The 19,541-nt window shown below is 36.3% G+C and overlaps 1 protein-coding gene and 1 non-coding gene across 3 annotated transcripts in view; one reads left to right on the top strand and one right to left on the bottom strand.

The window, feature by feature from the left end:
- The window catches only part of UBE2G1 (ubiquitin conjugating enzyme E2 G1), an 85,504-nt gene that overhangs the window by 19,803 nt on the left and 46,160 nt on the right, over positions 1-19,541 (top strand). The window contains exon 1 of one of the 2 annotated variants that reach the window (XM_043903453.1): positions 3,571-3,625. The exons of the other annotated variant lie outside the window; for it this stretch is intronic. Coding sequence (XP_043759388.1) covers positions 3,586-3,625 — 40 coding nt within the window. The 5' untranslated portion in view covers positions 3,571-3,585. Of the gene's footprint in view, positions 1-3,570; positions 3,626-19,541 lie in introns of those variants that run through there. 2 annotated transcript variants of the gene reach the window in all.
- LOC122695737 lies at positions 1,448-1,554 on the bottom strand. Its single transcript, XR_006341494.1, has one exon. It is a non-coding gene; the product is annotated as a U6 spliceosomal RNA (small nuclear RNA).

Raw genomic sequence — 19,541 nt, 5'->3', positions numbered from 1 at the left:
AAAATGTGGGTTCTTTTGTTACGGCTTTTTTTACTTGGCATAATATATATATATTTTTTTGGTATAATATTTTTAAGACTGATCTGTGTTGTAGCATATATTTCAGCATCGTTTGTTAAAAACACGAAACCTATTGAATTACCTTGGAACTTTAGTTGAAAATCTGTTGACCAACCTATTTTAGGTCTTTGGAGACTATGTATTCAGTTGTTGTTGTTGTTGTTGACTATGTATTCACTTGTTGTTGTTGGAGACTATGTATTCAGTTGTTGTTGTTGTTATTTAGTCTCTTAAGTTGTGTCTGACTCTTTGTGACCACATGGAGTATAGCCCTCCAGGTCTCTCTGTCCGTGGGATTTCCCAGGCAAGAATATTGGAGTGGGTTGCCATTTCTTCCCCATTGATATATATGTCTGTCCTTATGCCCGTATCACAGTTTGATTATTGCTGTGTAATAAGCCCTAAAATCATATATTGTAAGTCTTCTAACTTTGTTTTCCTTTTAAAAATTATTTAGGCTTTTAAAGGTCTTTTCAAGTCAATTTGACACAATTTCTACAGAAAAACTTACTGTGATTTTGAGTGAAATTACAGTGAATATATAGATTATTTTGAGGAGAATTGACATTTTAGCAATATGGAGTCTTCCATGAACATAGTATATTTCTCCATTTAGAGTCTTAAAATTTTAGCCAGTTTGTCGTTTTTGCTATGTAGATTTTGCAGCTTTGTTAAGTGTATCCCTAAGTATTTCCTGTAGGAATACAATTGATATGTTTTCTTTTTTAAAATTTTTATCGAAGTGTAGTTGGTTTAAAATATTGTAGTTTCAGGTGCACAGCAAAGTGAATCAGTTACACACACAGCTCCTCCCTTACAGACTCTTCTCCTGTACAGGCCATTACAGGGTATTGAGTTGAGTACCCTGTACTATATAAGTAGGTCCTTATTGTCATCTGTTTTGTGTATAGTAGTGTTCATATGTCAATCCCAATCTCCTAGTTTATCCACACCCCCCTGTAACTATGTTTGTTTTCTACATGTATGACTATTTGTTTTGTAAATAAGTTTATTTGTACCATTTTTTAAAAAAAGACTCCACATAGAAGTGGTACCATGATACTCATCTCTGTCTTGCTTCACTTAGAGTGACAGTCTCTAGGTCCATCACGTTGTGGCAAACGGCGCATTTCATTCTATTTTATGGCTGAGTAACATTCCGTCACACACATGTACCACATCTTTATCCATTCCTCTGTTGATGGATGTTTAATAACTGACTTTTTTTTTGTATTTTGTCTTTGAACTGTGCAGCCTTGCTGAATTGAGTTACTAGATCTAGTAGCCTTTTTTTTTCCCCTGCTTATTTTTTTTTCATTCATTTTTATTAGTTGGAGGCTAATTACTTTACAATATTGTAGTGGTTTTTGCCATACATTGACATGAAAAAAATATGGAACGCTTCACGAATTTGTGTGTCATCCTTGCGCAGGGGCCATGCTAATCTTCTCTGTATTGTTCCAATTTTAGTATATGTGCTGCCGAAGCGAGCACTCTAGTAGCCTTTTCATATTTTCCTTAGGAGTTTTTACGTACACAGCTGTAATCCCCACATAAACACCATTTTACTTCTTCAATCTTTATGCTTTTAAAGTACTTTTTTTCTTATGCTGGCCATGGTTTGCAGTACAGTGTTGCATAGAAGCAATACAGTGGGTTCTCCTTGATTCATGGTTCTGAATCTGGATCACTGTTGCGGTTCTCTGTTCTTGAATTCTTAGCTCCAGGGCTGCTGTTAGGTCAGTTCTACATTTCCATGGTTGTCATACTGGAAGTTCTTTCTCTAACTCAGACTCTTTTAGCCATTTCAATAATTTTATAAGCCCCGAAGTTCTCATTAAGTCCCTTCTCCTTAAAGCACCAAATATATTTTCTGTTTTCTGCACCCCAAACCTTGACTGATAGTTTCTTTTTACCATATGGCTTGTTCTTAAGGTCCTTGGAGACTATTTCTTTATGGGCCAGGTAATAATTAACATGAGTAAAAAGATGGAATGGTCTGGTCAGTCTTCTTAATGGTTCCTTCATGGTCTAATTCCACTTAGAGTGAGCTGTATAGAAACTTTTTCTCTATAGAGTTTGGGAAGGCAGTATTATCTTAAAGATGATATGGTTATATCATCTAAAGAGTGTTTTAAATAAATAACAGTGGCCCTGCCATTTAATTGTAAGTTGCTTCTTTCAGTCCCTGGGTGCACATTTTTATAAATAGTTTAATTTGGGGGAGTACAGCAGAAAGTACTCCTCAAAACCAGGCATTCTGTGAATGCTTTGTTACTTGTTTTGAAATGTTCAAGGTGGTGTCTTGACAGCATTGTTAGCTAGTTAGCTGAGCCATACTATAAGGGATAGAAATTTGCTCATTTGTGTATAAGAAAGGATATCAAAAAATTTCTAGGCCTAATTTACTTTTTATCAGAGGTAGTCTTGTTCTTCAGGTATATTTGAATGCTGACTTTAAATATTAGTGGGCTTGGGAGACACTGAAAAAATTGCTTCTTAAACAAAGTTGATTTGTTTAGCATGGAAGATAGTTAAATTTGTAATTGCCATAAAATACAGGTTCATATAGCAGGAGTTGGGAAGAGCATCGCTGAGGAAGTTCTATTCAAGCTAAGACTAAAGGATTATTATAGGAACTAGTCAGATGTTTGAAAAGGCCGGGACAATTGAGTAAACCAAAAAGAGATCCAGAATGGCTAGGGGTGATGCTGCCGTGAGTCAATGAAGCCTGTTAAGCCATTCTAAGTATCCACTGAAATATCTTCTCTTTAGTAGTAAGAGGTCATTAAGGCTCCCTAGATGTGTGTTCTACCGTAGGTGTTTTTGCTCTGTTGGTCACATAGAGTATACATATCTGTACTGTTGCTACTTGGTTAGTGAGTATAGTCTGAAATTTGCTGCTACCATATTCAGTTACAATAAACAAGATTAAATTACAGTTTTTGAGGATTGACTACAGTCTCTGCAGTCAGTCTCTTTCTCTGGGGGTTCTTTTTATTTTTATTTAAAAAACCAAAAAACCCACTCCCTCTTTAGAGGGAGTGTTTAGAGTGATTTTTGAAACTTTTTACTTACTTATTTAATTTTACGTACTCCTTACTTACTCACCCTCCTCTGCCAACATTGGATGGGCGGAGTCTTACCACCGGACTGCCAGGGAAGTGCAAAGGGTTCTTAAGTGGACAGCGTCGTCTGGGGTCCTCTGAAAATTCACATTCAAAAGTGTGCATTTGGTGGGGGGAGAGGAAGATCTGTCTCTTAATTTAGATTCTGAGGTTTGAAACCACTTGCCTGCTGATTTCCCTTTGTCCTCTCCTCCTGCAGCAAATTAAATATCAGTGTTATGGACACCATTAGATTGTCCTCAGACTGCTGCCTCAGACACCTACCCTGCTGTGCACCTGCTCCCCACAGAGGTGTCTGTCTTTACTGAACTGGGCTCGGGGAGAGATCGCTCCTGTCTCCCCTGTGGAGATAATGCTGTCAGCAGCAACCCTGTGGGATTCATTGAGAGTTGTGAGGATGTTCTATAACACTGTCCTTTTTAAGGGGACCTTTAGGAGTAAGTGTGTTTTTTTTGTTAGCAGTGCAGATAATTCTATTTAATCAGAAAAATAATTTTTTCAACCTTAGTGGTAATTAGTTGTGTGACCATCTGATTATATTCCTTTTTTCATATCAGTTGCTAGAAATCTTGAATTAATTGAACTAGTCATTCATCAAAAATTAAGCACCTATTAGCTTGGAGCTGAAATTGTAGGCTGTTAACCTTGTGAATGTAGAGGACTCTGATACGTATTTTTAATGCATTTTTTATATTACTCTTATTTCTCATTTCACTTAATGTTCCTACCTTGTTTCCCTTTTTCTCATCTATGTCTAATTTATATATATTTGTGTTCTATGTTTCTTTGTAAAGCACTTTATTCTTGAGGGCAAGACAGGATATTAAGAACAAACCCTAAACATTCTGATTGAGCAACTTCCCTTTGGAAAAATGTTTTTTTCTGTACTGTTTGTTTCTCTGTATAACATACATTTTATTTATCTTTTCCCCATCTTTGCTTAGTAAAATAAACTCATCCTTTAAGGTAAAGGACCAGTTCATATGTTTTTGTTTTTTAGAAATCCCTGTCCTTTGCCAGAATAAGTTGCACTAGGTTGTTTGCATTGAGCTTATGTCTCAAGTAGGGCCTGATGTATTTTTAGTGAACTTTTACCTTCTCTACTTAGTATTTTCTTTGTCCTTAAAGCGTTTATCATTTTGTACTTGACCATGATTATTGTGTACATGTTTGCTCTTGCCTCCATGTGTGATTATTAACTGTCAGTCTGCTATTAGTATCCTATTTCTTTTTTTTTTTTAGTATCCTATTTCTTAATCCCTATTCCTGTCCTTCTCTCTTCAGTCATATATAATTCTTTGTAGTGACTCTGTTAAGCTGCCGACAGTCATGGTAACCATATGGATGACTGGATGCTTGTGTAGTTGAACAGTTAGAACTGTAGTGATGTTTGATTGGTTCACAAGAACCGTGATGGACAGTCTACTAGTTTGTATCAGGGTTCCTGAACTTAATTGATCCAATTCCAAAAAATAATCACTTGAATGAAGACATCAGTACATTTATTAAGTTCGTAGGAATCAAAGAAATTGAATAACCATTAGGGTCATTGATAAAATCAGGACTTAGAAAGTTTTCCATAGTTGGGCGGAAATTTGCTAAAATAATAGATATTTGTATTTGTCTTTAAAAAAAAAAAAGCTTTTTCAGGGTGAAGTTAGGGAGACCTAGCTTAGCGATAAGTAGCTTGAAAGAAAAAGACTTTTATTGCTCACTCTGTGTTAGTTAATAGATTAGGTTATGCTGTGGTTAAAAAAACACACATAAACTTGAAAATCGCAGTGGCTTCAAACACAAATGTTTATTCCTTATTGGCTCAGGTTGACAGAGGTCTCTGCTTGTTGAGATTACTCAGTAGTAGTCCAGCCACCATCTCAAACATTGCTAGAGAGGTAGTGTTTTTCTGGAGGTTTTGTTCGATTAGCAGTTAAATGTTCTGGCCAGAAGTGAATGGAGGCACTTCAGTTAGAAGTCATTGACCAACCAAGTCTAAACACAGGGGGCCTCTCAAACACAAGGGGGCCGAGAAATGTATGTTAATTGTGTGCCTGCATGGGAAGGAGAACCAGAAGTATTTGACAATAGCGTTAATGACTACTGCATTATATTACTAGCACACAACAGTACTTTGCTTGACATATAGTAGGCATTCAGAAAATATACCTTGAATGGATGGCATTGTTCAAGTAGCTGCTAAGTTTAAATCTTTGGTAGGGATGTAAGGGAGTTGCTAGAAGGTTAAATTCAATTTTAGAAGAGCTAAGTAGTCCTTTTCTCAAATTTCTACAGTTGTATTTCTTCCTCTTTAGTATCTTTTTCTCAGACTTCTTTCTTCATTTTCTCTGTTCCTCCTTTCTAAATTCTTACTTAAAGTATGAATTAAGATGAGACCACAGTATCTTACCTACTTTGAAGGACCATGAAAAATGAGTTTGTTAGCTGTCTTATCCGTATATTTAGGATTATTTCAGTTGAGGTCTGGGTGTAATGTTCATACTGTTGACTTGCATTAATATTTGATGTTCATTGGATTAGTGTAAAGAATGATTTACACCTAAAGACTTTTCAGTAGGTAGAAAATACACCTAAGATGAGAATTAAAATTGGTCTTCACAGTTAGGCAGTAAATGATACTTGTATTTTATATTCATTTTTATAAAGAGAATAAAGTGGTTAAGTTATAAAGAAGTTCTGAATACTGTGTTATTGAAACCTCAGTAGCAGATATGAGCATCGTATTATAATAATCATAATGTGAAAATACTTTGAAAAGTGCAGTCTTGAATTATTCAATACTTCTATTTCAAATTATGGGAAATATCTATTTTATGATTTTGAATAGAGCCATAGGTTGTTTACTTAAATAAGTATGACTGTGTTCTTCCTCCCTCTTCTCAATTTGAGGCTGTGGAATTTGTTCTATTTTTACTCGTGGATCTGCATACTGAAGCTGTCTCTGATTTCATGCTCTGAAGATCAACAGATCTTCTCTTGTAAGATGAGAATTGTGTAATAGGTGACTATTAGACGAGTAAACAAGTCTTACTAAGTTAGCAAACATTTATTGAGGTTTTTTTTGGTAAAAGCAATTCTGTACTGTATGTCTCTTGGTACTTTGAATAAAGATAATTCAATAATAAATTCAATGGCTGGCTTTATGCCTGATAAGTAATTTCTAGAAGTAATTTTTTATAGTATTGTTGAAGCTTTATTTTCTTTTTAAATTTTTTTTATGTTTAGTTTTTAAACTTTTTAAAAGTGATCAATGAAAGTAATACATATGAAATATTTAGACTGTTGGAAATAAGCCAGTGCTATTGAATTTGAAAGAAGTCTTGCAAATCAAATTTAATCTTCATTTTCATTATAAGCTGAAAGTGAAACGGTACTGTTAAAATTCACATTGGGCAACATTTATGTTTTCAAGACATTGAATCTGCTTGGGGCTTGGTTTGAAAAGATCTGGGGGGAGCATGCTACACAGCTTGTGGGATCCTTAGTTTCCCCATCAGGTATCGAACTCGGGCCCTGGCAGTGAAAGCTGTTTGGTTATTGATTGGGCTTCTTGTTTGGAGATTATTTGAAGTACAGATTGTCTTATTGTGTGCTCAGTGTTAATAGCAATAATTAGGTACTCTTTGACTACTATTTATTCCTCATTAACATGCTTTACTATTGGGGATAACCTTGGCTCTGCCTTCAATAAATAAATAAATGAAGGACATAGTACTGTTTTAGAAACCAGCAGGAGCACCGGCTTATTTGTTTGCCTCAGTTTTTTCTTTTGGCTAATAGTCATTGCTATTTTTTTCCAGAGACATCCCTAGAGCTTTAGTCTCTAGAGTTTATATCTGTTGCAGTGAAAGAGAAATTTACCAGTCATACATGCTTTTTCCCCTTCTTGAAAAAAGGGTTGAAGAAGAGTATAGTGAAATATCTTACTCTCATATAGGAAAAGAGAACTTGGCCTTGTTTTAAAGTTTTATCACTTTTAAGTGGTTGAATCATGTGAAAGCTATCTCACATAGCACGTTCAACTCAGAGTGCTGACATATCAAATTTAATGTCTAAATTTAATTCTATAGTCATTTAGCAAATATTTGAGTGCCTGCTTTTCTAAGCATTATAGTACTTTAAAGAACAGAACATAAAAATCTTGCTGGCACAGAGTTTAACATTTAGTATGGGAAGACAGATAATCAAATGGATAGTTAAGTTAAAATGTGGTGTGTTAAGTAATAAGTACCCTGAAGAGGAAGTAAAGTGGGGAAAGAAGATGGAAAGTTGAGGGTGGAGCACTGGTGTCTGGAGGCCAGGTTTCCCAGGCAGTGAGGCTCCGAGGTGGGAGGAGGGGCCTGGTTTGTCAGCAAACAGCAAGATAGGGTTGGCAGTACGGTCCTTATAGGTAAGGACTTTGGCTTTTATGCTGAGACAGAACATTACAAGGTTTTCAGCATTAGAGTTTACATGATTGGATATACATTTTAACCGGATCACACTTGACTTGTGATACTTACTATATAGACCACAGGGAGACAAGGACAGAAAGTCTGTGAGACTTGAGCAGTAAATCAGAAGAGATAGGACATTCCCTTGGACCAGGATGGTTGCACTGGAGATGATAAATTGTTGAGTTTTGGGATATATTTGCTAAATAGAGTGGTCAGGATTTATCATGAGCCAGATTTTAGGTGGACTGGTGTGTGTGTGTGTGTGAGAGAGAGAGAGAGAGAATGTATCCAGGATGACTTCAGTTTTTAGCCTAGCAGCTGAAAGAATGGAGTTGTTACTAACTGCAGCGGAAAAGACTGCAGGACAAGATGGAGGGGTTACCAGGGGCTCAGTTCTGAATGTAGCGGTTTTGATTGGGGTTCCTTTATCTTTCCTTCAGGGAACCTCAGCCCATCATAAAATCTGTACTAGTTTGTACTCCAGTTTTAAGCCAGGTTCACCTTTCATAGAAGGTATGAGCAGCACTTGCTTTCGTTTCCCTGAATGGTTCGTGAGGGTTAAGCTGCTGGTCTGCCTGAAATGCAAAAGTAAAACTTAGGTTTAGGGGAGTAAGGTGACCTATATTGACTGAAAGTTGCTTTATTTTTGACCCGGAACATTAAAAAAAAATTATTTGCTTATTTTTTAAATCCTATTTTACATTTAACTTTTCTAATACATCTAAAACTAATGTGACAAGCATATGTGACAATATTATTGTTACAATTAGTTTTCCTAGTAAGGGTTGAATAACTCATTTTTTGTCATATATTTTGATATTTTCATTATTATATCTTACTAAGGTGATTTATTTCCCTGATTTTCAAAAATAGGTATTTGTTTATCTAATAACATTTACTTACCTATTTCTCCTTTCCTGTTTTAAAATTATGAATTATTTTGAGCATACCAGAAAACTGCTATGGCAAGCAGTAATGTACCCACATTCTAAAATAGCAAATAATAACTCTTGTTGTATTTGCTTCTGATATTTTTAAGTAAAATTTGTAGTAATTTACAAAAATCACTCCGCAGTTCCATTCTCTACTTTCTCTTCTCTTGAGCTAATCATTTTTTTGAAGTTAATATGTATCTGTGTTTTTATAACTTTATATGCATGTATAAATAAAATTTTACTTAGTATTTTGTGAGTTTTAAGATACTACAAATATCATATATAGTTTATATATTTCAAATTATCTTTTATAAGTTGCTTTTTTAATATAACTTTTAGTCTATCTTAATACTTACAGGCCTAATTTAACTACTGTATAGTATTTCTGCATATGAATGACAACTGACATATCTATATTGATGAATGTTTAAATTGTTTCCATATTTACGTACAATCTTTTGTGCCATTTTAGGCATATAACTAGAATGTAGAATGTCAAATTTTAAAATTTTAATGAGTTTGTATCTTAGAATTAAGTTTAAACCATTTAAATTTATAGTAATAACTTAATATATTTGAATTTATTTTCCCACCTTTTCCTTTCTGCCCATATGATCTTCCTTGTTCCTCCCTCTCTACTCTGTGTCTCTCTTCCTCTCTTTTTTGTCTATTCTTGACTCTGCTGGATTGTTTTCTTCATTGCTTTTTATTTGTTTGTTTGTTTTCTTAGCTGATTTGGAAGGTATAAATTTCATTTGACAAGATGGGCTTCCCAGGTGGCGCAGTGGAAAAAGAATCTGTCTGTCAATGCAGGAGCCAGAGGAGACTCAGGTTCTACCCCTGGGTCGGAAAGATCCCCTGGAGGAGGGCAAGGCAACCCACTCCAGTTATTTTTGCCTGGAGAATCCCATGGACAGAGGAGCCTGGCAGACTACAGTCTGTGGGGTCACAAAGAGTCAGACATGACTGAGGAAGCACAAGCACAATTAGACATTAAGTAAAGAAGTCATAGAGACAGTTTATCATATATGATCAGGAATTCAGTGAAGAGTGTGGCTCAGCTGGTAAAGAATCCTCCTGCAATGCAGGAGACCTGGGTTCAATCCCAGGATTGGGAAGATCTCCTGGAGAAGGGAAAGGTTACCCGTTCTAGTATTCTGGCCTGGAGAATCCCATGGACTGTATAGTCCATGGGGTTGCAAACAGTCAGACACGACTGAGCGACTTCCACTTTGAGTGAAGTGTATGGCTTAGAGACATAAACTGGGGGACCATTAGTGTATAGGTTGTGTATAAACCATGAGACTGGACAGGATCAGTAAGAGAAGGGGATTAAGGACCAAATCTTGGGGCACGCCAGCACTAAAAAGTCAGAGAAATTATCAGAAACTAGGGAAGGAGAGTGAGGGAGAGTGGTCAGGGAGGTAAGTGGAAAACCAGAATATGGTGGCCTATAAGCCAAGTTAAGAAATTTTATGAAGGAGGAAAGATCAGCTGTGTCAAGTAGGAGATGAGGTGAGGCAAGGCCTGATAAATGCCTAGAAGAGGTGAGGGGAGACTTTGAAAAGGACAGTTTTAGTGCCAGTGGTGGGGCAAAAGCCAAACTGGTGTGAACTTGAGTGAATAGAAGGGGAGACCATGGGAATAGAAGGGGAAACTGGAGACCAGGAATGCAGATAACACCTTAAAGTTGTGTTCCTAAACTGGGGGAGCAGAGAAATGGGACAGTAACTGGAGCGAGTGTGGGCTTTTTTTGTGTGTTTGTAAAGCTTGGAAAACGATAGCATGTGTGTTGATGGGGTTGGATTCAGTAGAGAGGGAAGAACGGATGACACGGGAGAGGTTAGGAATTTCTTCAGCAATGTATGAGTCGGGGAAATTAGATGGGATCTAATTACTGCCCAGTTTGGAAGCCTTAGCTAGGAGGATGGGCAGCTAGCTAATCAGAGTAACACCAGAGACGGTGGAGTAATGAGTCCATGGGAAGATATTTGGAAAGAGGGTGGATTTGTATACAGTGTGGAAAATTTTAGTACTTACCTCGTAGGATTTTTGTGAGTATTCAGTAGGTTAATACTTCTAAAGGGATGATCATAGAACATAGCAAAGCACTCGATAATTGTTGACTATTTTCATCACTTGTACAGGTAACTGTAAACTGGTGTATGAAATTGTTAAGGTTGTAATATTTGTTTAGAAAGTTGCAGTGTTATTTACTTGACCAGTTAACTTAAATCTCCTGTGTTTAAGAGGATCCATGTCTACAGGGTCCATCTCTAAATATTTATTTTATATCTTAGAATATTGTTGTCCAGTGTTGAACATTCAGTTAGCAAATGATGGATGCTCAAAGCATAATTTTGTGTTTTTATACTTTATAATTTTATAAATGCAAAAATAATTTAGATGCAAAGGTGCTGGGGTTAGGTGCAAACCCTAACTCTAGAAGTTGGGTTAGGGGTTAGTACTTACCCTATGAGATAAGTACTAAAATTTTCCACACTGTATACAAATCCACCCTCTTCCTGAATATCTTCCTGTGGACTCATTACTCCACCTTCTCTCCTGTTACTCTGATGAGCTGGCTGCCCATGCTCCTAGCTAAGGCTTCCAAACTGGGCAGCACCTTTAGGGTGCTTAGGGTTCCAAACCCTAACTTAGGGAAGTTCCAAACCCCTGCCTGTTGGGGTTAGGTGCAAACCCCAAATCTGGACATGCTGGCTTTTCCTTTGCGCTGGGCGGATCCGTTCAGTAATTTCTGGTTATGCTGTCATTTGTTTGCAGAGATGCTGGCCACTAGAGGTGCTCCTCACACAGAATATTCACTTAAAGCACATCCCAGAAAGATAGAGTTTTCATAGTTCTAATCAGAAACATTGTAATTTTACGTTATAGTTTTGAAAGTGGTATGCTTTCTTTAATATGTGGGTAAAAGTCCCTTTATCAAAATTGTCGAATAGAAAAAAAAGTCCTTTTTATATTTGGTTAGAAGTTACAGAGAAATACTATACATTTATATAAATTGTAATCACAATTTTAGGACTGATCATAAAGCTGGGGCAGTTAATATAGGAATATTAGAGGGAGAACTGGATCCTGGAGATGCTTGGGAAATCTACTCAGACTCTCACCTGGCTTTAGTTATGTTAATATTTTGAAAATGAGCGTATACTTAAAATAGACAAGTACATCAGTGTCATTTGAGAGTGATATGGGGGTGAAAGGTTAAAAAAGGAGATAAGGAAGTCTCATCAGTGAACCCAGAGCTTCTGTTAGAAGCAGGGTTTCTCCGATGGAGAAACAGATCTTGGCTTATAGAACCCCAGATTCTGACCAGGTTGTTGTGTAACAAGTAATAGAACTATCTGATACATAGATTTGGAAAGACAAGACCTAGAATGTAAAAACTTTTAGAAGGCTTTTAACTGATCTGGCAAAGTTGGAAATTAGAGGAAGTTAGAGGAAGTTAAAGAGGAAATTAAGGATTTAAATCAAGGGCCAGTAATTGGTAAGAATTTAAAATTTACTGTTTGAAACACCTTTGCATCTAAATTATTTTTGTATTTATAAAATTATAAAGTATAAAAACATAAAATTATGCTTTGAGCATCCATCATTTGCTAACTGAATGTTCAACATTGAACAATATTCTAAAATACAAAATAAATATTTAGACATGGACCCTGTAGTCAACAAAACCATATCAAGGAAGTAATATACCATAAGAAAAAGTTATTGTGCTGTAGGTTTTTATAAGCGGAAGAGGGTACCTTCAGCTAAAAAGGGTTCATGGAGGAAGTGGCATTGGGTGATGCTCTTGAAAATGGAAGATAGAAATGTTGATGAGAATATTTTAGATAACAGCACATATAATAACGAGGGGAAAGAGTTGGTAGTGTGTTGGGTAGGAAAGAGTAGTGCTATAAATAGTTCAGGTTAAAATTAAATCCAAATAAATGTCCCAGAGAGTTTCCCGCCCCCCCCCTTCTTTCTTTTAATCCACCATTGAATCCTTTGGAAGTTTGTGGGTGAGGTGGGTAGGAAGTGAAAAAGGGTTGAGAGGGTGAAGCAGAAAGCTATGGTAACCATTTAAAGAAGTTACTTTTTTTAATTATGAAAGAGTATGCTTGAAAAGCATAGGAATATAGAAGTGAAGAAAAAAGCTGTAAGAAAAATACTGTGGCCAATTTATGTTCTTAGTTTTTAAAATTAAAATTAGTTTTGTTAAAAATTGCAACAAGACAGATAAAGTCAAGTTTTCTTGGAATAGCATTTCTTAGATTTCTTAAAAACAAATGAACCTCCTTCTTTGTGTTTTCTGTTATCTCTTTCTGAAACTTATGTTAATGGGATGATAGACTTGTTGATGGTGGAAGATTAAGGTGAGCTGTTGGAAGAGAAGTAGGAGACGCGGTTAGACACTTAAAGGGGAGGATGTGGGCCATTATAAGGGCATGGGCCTCTGCTGTAAGTGAGGTGGAGAGCCGAGAAGGGTTTTCAGCAGAGGAGAGAAATGATCTGACCCTTATTGTAGTAGGCTCACTCTTTGACACAAAACTGCAGCTCTCAGCCTTTCTGAATAAGAGATGGGATTATTCGAAATTGCAGTTAGAATAGTTTTAGCAGCTAAAAAATGTTTCTACAATTCAGATGATTCTATAGCTGTATTTTTTAGCTCAAACTTAAAATATTTTTCTTTCTGTGTGTATTTTAAGTAAAACTTTAACGTAGTGTTTTAGTTTTCAATAGCTTATCTTAATTTTATCAGTTAATAGTGGATTGTATATTTAACATATTTTAATGAAAGTACATTTTCTTGATATTTCACAGTTAACACTTTTGCATTAAGATGATTATTTTCACAAATTCTACAAACTTGTTAAAAGTTCTGAGCACTTTAAAGTGCAAATATTAATGCTGGTATTTTGATATTAAGTGAAAAAACACTGGCATCTTTTTGCTCTAGAGTCACTTTATCGGGTTTTCCTGACCACTGTCCCTCGCCCTGCCCTTCAGTACTTTCAGCTTTGATTGAGTGCATTGCATTGAATTTACAGATTGATTAAGGCTGGTTGGACAAGAACAAAATCTGGCTTCCCATGTAACCCCAGCTTTCAGTGGGCATTTTATTTATTTTTAAGACTAGCTTGACATTTTTCTGTTAGACTTGAGTTGCTTATGGGTACAGGATTATTTTTCCACTTTTTAAAATTAGTTTATACATGTATAAGGAAGCTGTTATTTGTTTAATTTTGTAATTGCCCTCTTTGTTTAGTTTTTCATTTGGTTTTGTTAGTTTTCCTAGCTATACAATAATCATAATAAAATCTCCTCTTTAAATATATTTTTAAACCTGAATACATGGCTTAGTTTTTCTAAAACTTTGTTAAATGTTTTACTATTATTTATTAATAATAGTTTTTTAAAACTATAAATGTTACATGTTTTCATTTTTATTTTTCTTTCCTCAAAGAAAATAGTTTTATGATTGCTTATCTTCAATTCCTTTCATAATAGCTGTCATGGCAAGCATCCTTGTTTTGTTACTAGACTTCAGTGAGAATACTTCTAATTTTTGTCTTACAGGCTTAATGTATTATGTGTGTATATAAAATCTTTATCATAATATACAACTTCATGTGTATTATATGGTTTGTCTTTCTTCAAAATATTGGTACTATACCCACCTCTATTTTATTGGGATTCTCTTTCCTTTTAATCGGGAGTGTATATTGCACTTTTTTAAATAGCTGCATTTCATCTATTTTGAAAAATTTTTTGGCCTTGCCTTGAGGCATGCAGGATCTTAGTTCCTTGACCAGGGATTGAACTTGCACCCTTTGCAGTGGAAGCACCAAGTCTTAACCACTGGACTGCCAGGGAAGTCTCTGTATTGTCATTTTATGAAAAAATGTCAACAATAAAAATGAATGTCCTTTCTCACTTGATCTCAATGTGATGTTAGTGCGAAAGATTGAGCCGCTCTCATGTGGAAGAGTGACACCTTTTAAGTTTACTGTTGGATTGTATTTGTTGTATTGTTGTTTTGTCACCCAGCTGTGTCCAACTCTTTGTGACCCCATGGACTGCAGCACGTCCTGTTCCTCATCATCTGCCAGAGCTTGCCCAAGTTCATGTTCATTGCATCAGTGATGCCGTCCAGCCATCTCATCCTCTGACGCCCTCTTCTCCTTCTGCCCTCAATCTTTCCCAGAATTGTGGACTTTTCCAATGAGTCGTCTGTTCGCATCATATGATCAAAATACTGGAACTTCAGCTTCATAATCAGTCTTCCAGTGACTATTCAGGGTTGATCTCCTTTAAGATTGACTGGTTTGATCTCCTTGCTGTCCAAGAGACTTTCAGGAGCCTTCTCCAGCACCACAGTTCGAAGGCATCAGTTCTTTGGTGCTCTGCCTTCTTTATGGTCCAGGTCTCAATACCACCGGTAGACGTGACCACTGGGAAAACCATAGCCTTGACTATACGGACCTTCATCGGCAGAGTAAGGTCTCTCCTTTTCAACACACTGTCTAGGTTTGTCATCGCTTTCCTGCCGAGAGGCAGTTGTCTTCTGATTTTGTGGCTGCAGTCACCATCCGCAGTGATTTTGGAGCCCAAGAAGAGGAAATCTATCACTACTTCCACCTTTTTTTCCCTTTCTGTTTGCCATGCAGTAATGGGGGGGTGGATGCCATGATCTTAGTTTTTTAATATTTATTCTTAAGCCAGTTCTTTCTTTCTCTCTACTCATTCACCCTCATCAAAAGGCCCTCTAGTTCCTCTTTGCTTTCTGTCATTCGAGTATGTCATCCACGTATCTGAGGTTGTAGATGTTTCTCCCACCTATCTTGATTTCAGCTTGTAACTTACCCAGCCCGGTATTTCTCATGATGTGCTCAGCATATAGGCTAAACAGAGTGACAGCCGACAGCCCTGTTACAATCTTTTATCAACCTTGAACCAATTAGTTGTTCCATACAGGGTTCCAACTGTTGCCTCTTGTATTCACTAGTATTTTATTTTAGAAAGGCTGTATAGCATAGACGTTAAGTGCCCTAGCCTCTCTTTTATCTAACTTCTCTGGGTCTGTTTCCTCAGCTGTAAAGTGAAGATGGCAAATATTCTCAGCTCATAGGCAGGTCATGAGAATCACTCAGGAGGCACTAGTACTAATGTGATGGATGCACAGGTGTTTAAACGACTTGCTCCCTTCTGTGGCTGTTACCCTTCCTGCCTGTGATCTAGCCAACTAACAGGGTCCTGTGTGGCAAAAAAGAGGGGCTCTAGGAAGATTCCTACATAGCTGAGGTCTGGCATGCTTCTGATGGGTTAGTGACTGTTCTGGACCTGCTGTTAAAGGTCTGTCTCCAGCTCATCAGATTGCTTTGAGAGTAAATGAGTTGATTTATGTAATTGCCCATCAGATACCAGTGTCTAGGATATAGTAAATACTATGTTAGTGTTTGCTGTTCAGAATTTTTGTCAGAGTATCCTTTGTGCTGTCTATGCACAACTGGCTCCATGAAATGTAGAAAACTTTCATTTCTGGATCAGTTCAGTTCAGTCGCTCAGTCGTGTCTGACTCTTTGTGACCCCATGGACTGCAGCATGCCAGGCCTCCCTGTCCATCAACAACTCCCAGAGTTTCTGGATATACTTTAATAAAGGAATTACCTTTCACATTTTTACAGTGAACATGTCCAGTACTGGTAGAGTGGTTGGACAGATAACTTAGTTTTTTGGAGGTTATTGAAGTATTTACTTTCTAATTCTACTTGATTCCAATTGACAATTTGTATTTTCCAAGAAAACCATTTATCTACATTTTAACATTTAGTAACTTAAACATTTACTGGAAGCTTATTTTGGTTTCCTCTATTGTTTTATTCCTTCTTTTTCAGTTTTAATTTTATATATATATTTTTTAGTCTAGCTAATGGTTTGTTTGTTTGGAATTTTCTTCCCTTCAAATGCAGCTCCTAGGTTTTAGAGTTAAACTTACTAGCTTCTGTTTTCTAATTGAGTAACTTATAAATTTCTTTAACTACTTTATTCTGCTTTTTAACATGGCAGTATAGTTGGTACACAGGACCTTCTCCTGTACAGCAAAGCGACTCAGTTATACACACATACAGATGCTTTTGTTTATGTTCTTTTCCATTATGATTTACCCCATAATGGCAGTCGTGTCTGACTGTTTGCGAACCCATGGACTGTAGCCCACCAGGCTCCTCAGTCCATGGAATTCTCCAGGCAAGAGTACTGGAGTGGGTTGCCATTTCCTTCTCCAGGGGACCTTCCCCACCCAGGAATTGAACGCAGGTCTCCCGCACTGCAGGCAGGCGCTTTGCTGTCTGAGCCAGCAGGGAAGCCAGTTGATCCCGTCACATGGTGTATATAGCTGCCTGTGCTATACAGTGTTCTTAGCTCAGTCATGTCCCACTCTTTGCAGCCCCATGGACTGTAACCCACGAGGCTCCATGGGGTTTCCCAGGCAAGAATACTGAAGTGGGCTGCCATTCCCTTCCCCAGGGGATCTTCCCCACCCAGAGATGGAACCCAGGTCTCCTGCATTGCAAGCTGATTCTTTACCGCTGAGCCACTAGGGTTCTGTACAGTAGGATTCTGTTATTCATCCCTTCTGTACGAAGCTGGTTTCATCTGCTCACTGGGAGGGCGACTCCTCCCAGTTTCCCTCCTCCTTTCCTTCTCTCTGTCCTTTTTTTTTTAGTTCTATTTATTTTCTAACCTTGAGTTGGATGCTTATTATTTAATTTTAATTCTTTGTCAGTTGATAGGATTTATTTAGTCTGTGGATCTTCCTCTTGAGTATAGCTTTGTGTATCAAAGGTTTTTTTTTTAATATAGGTAGTTTTTGTAATTGTTTGTTATTAGATTAATCTGTATTAATTTTAATATCCATCTTTGAATGGAGTAGTTTAGGGAGAGATAGTACATAAATGGTCAAGGCTCTTCCACCAAGTGGTGGAAGAGCCTTGACCATTTGTTTCATTTTCAGATTTCATGGTCTCTATTGTTTTCTACCTTTGTAAATTTTTACATGTTATGGCCTAATTACATGATCAGTTTTTATAAACTGTTACATAGGAATTTGATCACATCATATGTTCATCCATTTTATCTGTTTGATTTTTAAGAACTGAAATGGTGATTGCCTTCTACTATATATCCATATATATGTGTATATGATATTGGGGATGAGAGAGAGGAGGTTTGGTGTATATAGTTTTATATCTTCTTTATAGATTATGATCTTGAGCATTCTGAAAAGTGACCATTTTTGCTACGTTAATGTTCTACTTTGAATCCAGTTGATGAGTGTTTATACTTGTCTGGTATACTTCTGTCTAACCTTTTACTGTTAACCTCTCCAAGTTCTTGTTTTAGATTTGTCTCATGTAGACTTCATGTAGTTGGATAAAGAAAGGTTAGTTTTGTTTTTTTTTTTTTTTTTTTTTAGAAAGGTTAGTTTTTTAAGACCCAATCTGAGATGCTTTTAATCATTTACATTAATGTTGTATGTTTGGTTTTGCTTCTTTAATACTGTTCATTGCCTGTCTTTTTGTTGATTTTTCTTTTTTCTTCCTTAAACTACATGGCTTCTTTTCTTTCCTTTCTCTCATTTTCTCAGTTATATACTGTATTTTATTATGTCTGAGGTACTGTTGATTGTAGGATGCCTTATTTAGACAACCATTAACATGGTTAAACTCTGTTAAAGAAACTGTGACATGACATTGATTGTAATATGCATGCTGATTTCAGATATTCTAAAATGTGAAAAAATAAAGTACATCTTAGGATAGATGAAATATGGTAATTTATAGTTATGTGGCTATTAAAAAGCTGCAGCTTTAATATACTTAAATCTATTATGTTTATCAAATAGATTTTTCTGTTGAGGAATGGTTGTTTAAATGCTCTATTCTCAGAATTCTTGTATGTTTAAAAATGTTGGCAGCTTTCACAAATGAAGTTATATTTTGGCTGGTTATAGAATTTTTGAGCTATGTTACCTTCCCCTTAATACCCAGTAGACATTACTCCATTATCTTCTGGCATCTCGGGTTACTCTAGAGAAGTCTGGGGCCAGCCTGACTTTTTTTTTCCCTTTGTAGGTGACCTACTTCTGCCTGGGTATTGGTAGAATTCTTTCTTTATCCTTGAAGTTCAGTAACTTCATCAGGATATATCTCGGTCTTGGTGTGATTCTCTATTACATTTTCCTGTTACATGGTAAGCCATTTCAATCTGTGACTCAGGAATATTTTCTTATATATTTTGTAATATGCTTTCATTTTTTCTTTCCTCAAAGGACATCAGTTTTATGATTGTTCACCTTCATTTCCTGTCTTCTATATTATTTTTCTAAATGTTTCCTTCATTCTATTCTGCTGTGTTCTAGAAAATTTTCCTTGAGATTATCTTTCATTTTATAAATTTGTTTTTATCAATATCAGGTCTGCTACTTCCTTTATATGAAGGAGTTTTCATTGTGCCAGTGGCTTGTGTACTTTATTCAGATTTATTTATGTCTGTGAGCTACCCTTGCAACTTGTCTCGTTTATTTCCCTCTTTAAAAAAACCTTTACTTCTTGTGGTAAAAGCAAATAAAACCACATTGTTTTTTGAGAAGATGGATGGGTAAAACCAGTTGCAAAGCAGCTAATATCAAAATTTATTCTCAAAGAACATAAAAACAAGTGATTAGTGAAATTGTTTTATCAAAACATGCTGTTAAATGAGCTTTATTAATGGCATGAAATATGGAAAAACCGTTATTCATTTGCAGGCTCAAAGACGTTTCTTTCTGCGGTTGGATAAGCTTCTTTTGTACTCAGTAGAAATCTGTTTTACCATGTGTGCTTTTGTGTGTGTGAGGGAAAAGTGTTCGAGGATTTTTCTTATTAATCATTGAAAAATCTGTTGAAGATTTTTTCTTC

This window comes from Cervus elaphus, chromosome 5, assembly GCF_910594005.1.
Source record: "Cervus elaphus chromosome 5, mCerEla1.1, whole genome shotgun sequence".
Taxonomy (NCBI): Eukaryota; Metazoa; Chordata; class Mammalia; order Artiodactyla; family Cervidae; genus Cervus; species Cervus elaphus.
The sequence above is the reverse complement of the archived record's forward strand: the minus strand, read 5'-3'. Positions and strand labels throughout refer to the sequence as shown.